Source organism: Gracilinanus agilis, chromosome 4, assembly GCF_016433145.1.
Source record: "Gracilinanus agilis isolate LMUSP501 chromosome 4, AgileGrace, whole genome shotgun sequence".
NCBI classification, from domain to species: domain Eukaryota; kingdom Metazoa; phylum Chordata; class Mammalia; order Didelphimorphia; family Didelphidae; genus Gracilinanus; species Gracilinanus agilis.
In genome coordinates, this window is record NC_058133.1 from 188,455,832 (window position 1) to 188,463,084 (window position 7,253).

General features: G+C 39.3%; 1 protein-coding gene across 2 annotated transcripts in view; it reads right to left on the bottom strand.

Moving 5' to 3' along the window:
- DHX8 (DEAH-box helicase 8) overlaps window positions 1-6,568 on the bottom strand; it is a 30,251-nt gene extending 23,683 nt beyond the window's left edge. For both annotated transcript variants that reach the window (XM_044676653.1, XM_044676652.1), the window contains exons 1-4: window positions 6,492-6,568; window positions 3,544-3,629; window positions 2,651-2,723; window positions 1,200-1,285 (exon numbers count right to left, since the gene is read on the bottom strand). In XM_044676653.1, coding sequence (XP_044532588.1) covers window positions 1,200-1,285; window positions 2,651-2,684 — 120 coding nt within the window. In that variant the 5' untranslated portion in view covers window positions 2,685-2,723; window positions 3,544-3,629; window positions 6,492-6,568. The remainder of the gene's footprint in view (window positions 1-1,199; window positions 1,286-2,650; window positions 2,724-3,543; window positions 3,630-6,491) is intronic.
- Between the last annotated feature and the right edge of the window lie 685 nt (window positions 6,569-7,253).

Below are 7,253 nucleotides of genomic sequence, written 5' to 3' on the forward strand. Positions count from 1 at the left end.
AAATTTGGCCTCAGATACTGCCTAGCTGTATGACCTTGGGCAAGTCACTTTAATTCCATTTGCTTAGCTTTCCCCTTCTGACTTAACAGTTGTTACTAAGACAGAAAGTAAGGGTTTTAAAAAAAAAGTGAGCTCCCCATCACTGAAATGTGCTAGCTTAGAAAGGCTAGATCAGGAAGGTTAGAGGGATTATAGCATTGAGAAAAGGCAGAAATAGACAACTTCCAACTTTAAGATGTGATTATCCTAGATCAGTGATTCCCACAGTTGGTGCCACCACCCCATGGTGGGTGCTGCAGCAATCCAGGGGGGGTGGTGATGGCCACAGGTGCATTTTACGAAAAAGGTAGAAACATTAATACATATATCTTTCCTATTAATTGCTATTAAAATTTTAAAAAATTAATTTCCAGGGGACACTAAGTAATATTTTTTCTGGAAAGGGGGCGGTAGGCCAAAAAAGTTTGGGAACCACTGTCCTAGATGATAGATAGACATAAAAGTTCTTAGAAAGCCTTTCTTATCTTTGTTAACATTTAACATTTGTAACATTTTCAATTAATGGCAAAAATTTTTTATCAACCTGAGACCCAGGAAACACACAATTATCCAAATGAAATGAACATGTTTAATTCTAAAACAATATATTTAGCAGATATCTGGTTACTTTTAAGTTAGGTAAAATTCCAGGTCTCCAATACATATTCTTTTACCACAGCTGACAAACCAGAATACTAAAAAAATTAAATACACATTTTTTTTTTAAATTTTTTAAACCCTTAACTTCTGTGTATTGGCTCCTAGGTGGAAGAGTGGTAAGGATGGGCATTGGGGGTCAAGTGACTTGCCCAGGGTCACACAGCTAGGAAGTGTCTGAGGCTGGATTTGAACCTAGGACCTCCTGTCTCTAGGCCTGACTCTCAATCCACTGAGCTACCCAGCTGCCCCCTTAAATATACATTAAACTATGTAACCAAATAAAAAGAAGTCCTTCTTCACACATGCTGTTAAACATCAGTTCTCATAACTTTTTCATATCGCCAATTGCTTCCTATGGTCCCTAATTTAATTAACTATCATCAGTGTTTCTTGGGCCCTATTTTCTAAGAACGAGAACAATAAGATTAACTGGAGACGTGTACAACAACTGTTAAAAACTCATGTGGTCCCAAAAATTGAGCCTCAGTGGATGTCAGTACCCGGACTGTAGGATTGTCTGGTCGGCAAAGTGCTGGGAACAGTTCCTTGAGCTTTTCCTTTTCTGTCTTTGGTTTAACAACTGGATCTTGTGTTATAAAAAAGAAAGGGAAAACACACAGTAAGGTCAATTTAACCTTTTTTTTTAATTTAATTTTTTAATTTAATCTATTTTTTTATAATACTGATCATAATATGCATCAAAGTTTTTGGCACCAAATCCAACCCTACGCAGTGGGAAAGGGGACACCTTCTTCTCCCATCCTGAGGAACTAAAGGAGCAAATGATCTCATTTCAGTGCTCAGGAAGCAGCCCTAGTTAATCTCAAACTTGAGAAAACCTGAGTTCTGACAACTCCCCACCCCACCATACACATACACATATATACACACACATACAGACCCTTTCCCCACATGCCTGTCTACATCCCATCTCCCATTTCCTGGTCTGGCAGAAGCACTGACAAAGGAAACTTATGCCAACTACTTACTACTTTCCATCTCATGCCCATTTCCCCTTGAGCCCTATCTCTCAACAGGACTGAGGGTTACGAGGAAAAGAAAGGATGAATTCCTTTTTTGGATCTAGCACAAGAGTTCTTAACCTTGAGGACAATGAACTTTTTTCTTTATGTAATAACTATTTCAGTGTAATTGGTTTCCTTTATATTCCCATATATTTTATATACAGTTTTTAAGCATATCATTCTGAGTAGGGGTCCAAAGGCTTAAGCAAACTGCCATGGGGGCTATGACACATAAGAATACCTCCCCAGCCCAGGCCACATCAAGGAGGAAAAAGATTAAAGATATTCCCACTTAAAGGAGGGTTGCCCCTCTACCATTAAAGTTTCCTAACTGTTTACACTGTCTTGGTAGGGACTCTCCTCACACAGCCAACTTTTCTTTCCCCAAATCCCAGCTCCTCTCAGACCTCTCAGACTGAGAACATCAGCATCACTTTAAATGGAAAAAAAAATTCTAAATGTTTCAAATTCTTGATATATTTCACCCACACATATAATGTTGTAAAGATACTAACTACAAAACACTAAATAGATTAGAGAAGGGGAGAAAATTATTTGTACACCCTCATTATGGATGGCCTCTATCACTTTAATTTTGCCTCAAGTTACATGGAGATTTTATTTTTTTAAATTAACTTTTTTCCAGATTACATGGTAAAAAATTTTCAATTAGTTAGTTTTCTGATACATTGTGATCTATGTTCTCTCCCTCCCTCCCACCCCATCCCAAGAAGGCAAAAAATATTAAATTGCTTATGCATATGTTATCATATAATACATATCTCCATGTTCATCACAACACGGAAAATTTAAATGGCTGGAGTCTATGCTCAAAAGATGACAACAAGATATCACCAAAATATGTTTTATAATACTCAAACTCTAAAAGACACTGAAAGCCATGGCCAGTTCAAAACATGACTTACCTTTGACAGCAGAAGGCTTTGCTGGGGGTCGCATGGTCTGTATGAGACGTAATAAGTTGCTTATAAGAGAGTCCTTTGAAAGCAAGCACAAAACAAGAGACTTTGTTTTTCTTCTGTTCAAATATACTTAGAGAAATAGCAAGAGAAAGCATATATCTGCCAAAGGAAACTCCCCCATTAAATTGGAAGCTCCTTAAGAGCAAAGATTATGCTTTAGTTATATAGCATGCTTTCCAGAGAAGGTATTTATAATATCTATCATATATCTATTAAATAATATCTTCTCCATCTATATCTATAGATATATATCTATTAGATAAACATATATCTATATAATAAATATCTATTAAATATCTATTAAACAAATATCTATTGAAAGATGATGAGGCTGCACCTCACAGTTTAAGTAAAGGCAACATCAGGCAATATACCAACTTGCAAGATTGTGTGATACTGGTAGAGAACACTGAACCCTTAGATGTACTTACATGTTCAAAATAATCAAATTAAAGAAGAGTTCTAGAATTCTTTAGACAAGTTACTTAAAGTGTTATACTTTTAGATCTCCTAAAACCATTTTATTGTTCATAGTTTACAGCCACCTCCATAAAGCCTAACAATTTATCTCTGTTCAGAAGAATTAGATAACTGCATTCATGGGATAAGCATGCCAAAAAAGACTTAATGATGGAAACCCTGCTCTATTTAACTGGAAAAGTACCCCAGGAAGCCAAATTAAATAGAATAAATGACTGCTGGGTAGCTTGGAAACATTACTCATTCAAGCCACTTGACTAGTAAACACCAACCTCTGGTCCTTCCCCAATAAGTGTCCCATTTTTAATTCAATAGAAACTTAAACAGAATGGAAAAAGTCTCAAGACCATACATACTGTGAATTCGGCACCATTTTTGGTGAGGGAAGCTTTGAAAGTGTCGAAGGTTGTATTTTTCTCAGCAAGATTGATCACAAATTCAGCTATAAAAAGAAAAGTACTATTAAAACAAGAATAAAGCTGAGGGATTAAGATAAGGAGTCATTTCTCAGCACAATGAAAAGCAACAGATTGCCCTTTAAGAGTCCTGAACACCAAAGAGTCCCAAACACACAAAAAAACAATTTACCCTGCCCTGATTATGTGCATTATATTCCTATAAATCTGTACATGACTGGAAGCTGCTTGTACAAAATTGTTTTCCAGGTCTTCAAGTGTATTACAACTGGGAAATAACTATTGATTTGTTCCCAAACCTGAATTCCTCACTCCCACTACTAGCTAGATAAACTTCTACTGAGCTAGAATATGCTAGTGTCAGAAAGGGAAGACATAATATGCTATCTATCCCCTATGATTTCCAGCAATATTAACTATACTCAAAGGTAGAAAAAGTAATATGAAACAATGGGAAGAGTGATAAGACCAGGAGTCAGGAGAAACCTACCTATTTAACTACTAATTTCCATCACTTACTAGCTATGTAACCTAAACAAGTAATTTTAACCTTATCCCTCAGTTTCCTCATCTGCGAAATGTCTATAATAATACTTGCATTACTTCACAGGGTTGCAGTGAAGAAAACACTTTATAAACCTTAAAAGTACAAGGGGGCAGCTAGATGGTTCAGTGGATTGAGAGCCAGGCCTAGAAACAGGAGGCCATGGGTTCAAATCTGGTCTCAGACACCTTCTAGTTGGGTCACTCTGGGCAAGTCACTTAACCCCCATTGCCTAACTCTTACCACTCTTCTGCCTTGGAACCAATACCAGTATTGATTCTAAGATGGAAGATAAGGGTTTTAAAAAAGCATTATGTAAATCTAAGTTATTTTCAATGTATATAGTTTAATTTAGAGGTGGCTAAAAGCCCTATCAGCCCCTAAACCACAACTTACTATTCAACTACCAATGTAAAAGAAATTCATATATTTTGAGCTGTTCATTAAGAGCTTTCAGAACATCCAAGAATTGTGACACAGCTAACAAACTTAAGTCTAATTCTGATATAAGAGCTAGTTAAAGCATTAGCAATTTTTGTATACCTGATTAACAAAAAAAACACCCTAATATCTCCCAGGTAAATGAAAACTCCATTTCTATTTATGGGAGGAGAGGAAAGCATACTAAGAAATGAGGAGAGGGGCAAATGAATTTTTGTCTTAGTGGAGAAGGATATGAAAAAGGGGAGAAGGAAAACATCACACCCTGTAAGAGGCCTAAGCAGTTAAAGCACCATAAGTACACTAGAAAGCTGGAGAAAGAGTTATTTCTGTGGCCTTTTCCAGCTCCAGAATCTATGAATTTTAGATAAACAAAAAAAATCTGAGTTCAGTTTTACATAAGGCTGGAACTATTTTGTAGAGAAACCAAAGACCAGAATCATGCAATGAAGCAGACTAGGATGAGGAAGGACCTTAAATATTTCTATTGTCCTCCTCTAATATTTGCTTTCTAGTTCAGAGATTAAAACTTGGAAAATTTCTAAGAAAATAAAAATACAATGCAACCTAGGAAACATTATTATGTGGTTTTCTAAGTCTCTATGGAGCTACAAGGATATTTCCATTTGAGTTTGACAATGCTGCTCCAAACTATCTGACTATAGTTCAAAGATTGAGAGTTAGAAGAAACTTTGAAGTTCATCTAGGTTACTCCAGGCATTTTACAAATGAAGATTCTAAGACACAGGAAAGGAAATAAAAAACTTGTTAAAGACTACAAAGCACTACCTAAATTTAGTTTATCTGAACTCCAACACCCCAATGATGGCAAATACTAAAGGAATTATTAACCATATTTGACATTTAACTAGAATAAAAGATATGTAGTGCTCTGGATGTGAAGTCAAGAAGATATGAGTTTGTATTCTGCCTCAGATACTGACAAGTTGTATTACTCTGGCTATTTCAGCTAAATGCAGATTACTCTATTTTTTTTTTTAAACCCTTAATTTCGGTGTATTGTCTCATAGGTGGAAGATTGGTAAGGGTGGGCAATGGGGGTCAAGTGACTTGCCCAGGGTCACACAGCTGGGAAGTGGCTGAGGCCGGGTTTGAACCTAGGACCTCCTGTCTCTAGGCCTGACTCTCACTCCACTGAGCTACCCAGCTGCCCCCCAGATTACTCTTAATAAAAAAGGGTTAACCTGCCTCATAGGCTTGTTGTGAAGATACCACGGAAAGTATTCAGCAAACCTCAAAGCACATAAGCATTAACTATTATTATTTATTATTATTATTGTTAATTATTATCATCATGGAAAAGGCCTTCAAAATCATCTAGCCCAACCCCCTCATTTTACAACTGCAGAATTAGAAGCTGGGAGAATTGTCTTGACCATTGTCACACAACCAGTTAAGTGCCAGGGATAGTACACTAAAACCAGATTTTCCTAACTCATATGTCCAGCATAAAGAGTCCATTTCAATTCTATGACACTATGGAGCACATAGATTTTGGTAACAGAACTCATGGATTATAATTATCATAGATAATACTCATAAATTCATACTTACAATACTCAGCTACAACACTCATAAATCTAAAGATTTAGAGCGGAAAGGGACTTCAGTGGTCCTCTAGCCCAACCCCCACGTTACGGGAGAGGAAACTGAGGCCCAGAGAAATTGATTTTTCTAGGATCACACAAATGGCAGGGCCAGGATTTGAAATCCGGGTTTCTGCATCCAACGCTCTTTCCCCGCCGCACTCGGTTTCCAGATAGAGAAGAACCTCGCCCAAGGAAGTTTCAGCTGGTGGCCAGTAGCAAGGCCAGCATCTGGCTGGGGCTCGGCCCGCCACTCGTCAGTTCCACCGCCCCCAATTCCCTCTCAGACTTCTCACCCAGGTCCTTGTCGTTGATCCCCAGGTGGTTGTCCAGCTCAGTGCACACCTTTGAAACCAGGGACAGGTACTCGAGCTTGGCGAGCTCTTCGGCGGGTCCCGGCTCGGCCATCGCGGATGGCCAAGCCCCCTTAACCAAAGCACAGTTTATCGCCCCGAGCCGCCGCCGGTTCACCACTTCTACTTCCGGGTCGTCAGCCACTCCCGCCTCCTTGTTTACCTTCCCTGAGGTAGTGTCCAATGAGCGCACACCGGAAGAACCATAGAGAAGCCAAAGGAAGTGCATGAAGGGCCCTTATTGTGCGTGCGGTCACACCGCCCTAGCTGGCGGCGGTGTTGAGAGAGATGAAAGCTGGCTTGCTTTTGAGACGTTGGATACAGAAGCAGTCCCCATAGCGGAGCAGCAGAGGGCAGCAACGGGCCGTGGCGCGCGCTTCTCCTCCCTTCCCCCCCCACCATCACCCTCAGACTGCTGAGCACGCGCAGGCTCAGATACGTAATGTTGCGTGTGAAGCGTGAGGAAGGGGCTTTTGGGATTGGGGAGAGGAACACTTCAGTCAGGGGAACAAAAAACTATGAAGCATTCCTGCTTGAGAGTCCCCCAGGCTGTCCTGAAATTCCTTTTCTCCATATACTCTCTCTATGACCTCATGGGTTCAGCAACCATGTCAATGCAGATGGTGCCCGGATGTAGAAATCCAGCCTAGATTCCAATTCAGCATCACAGGATGTGTAACGGATTGAGGGCTGGACTTGGATTCT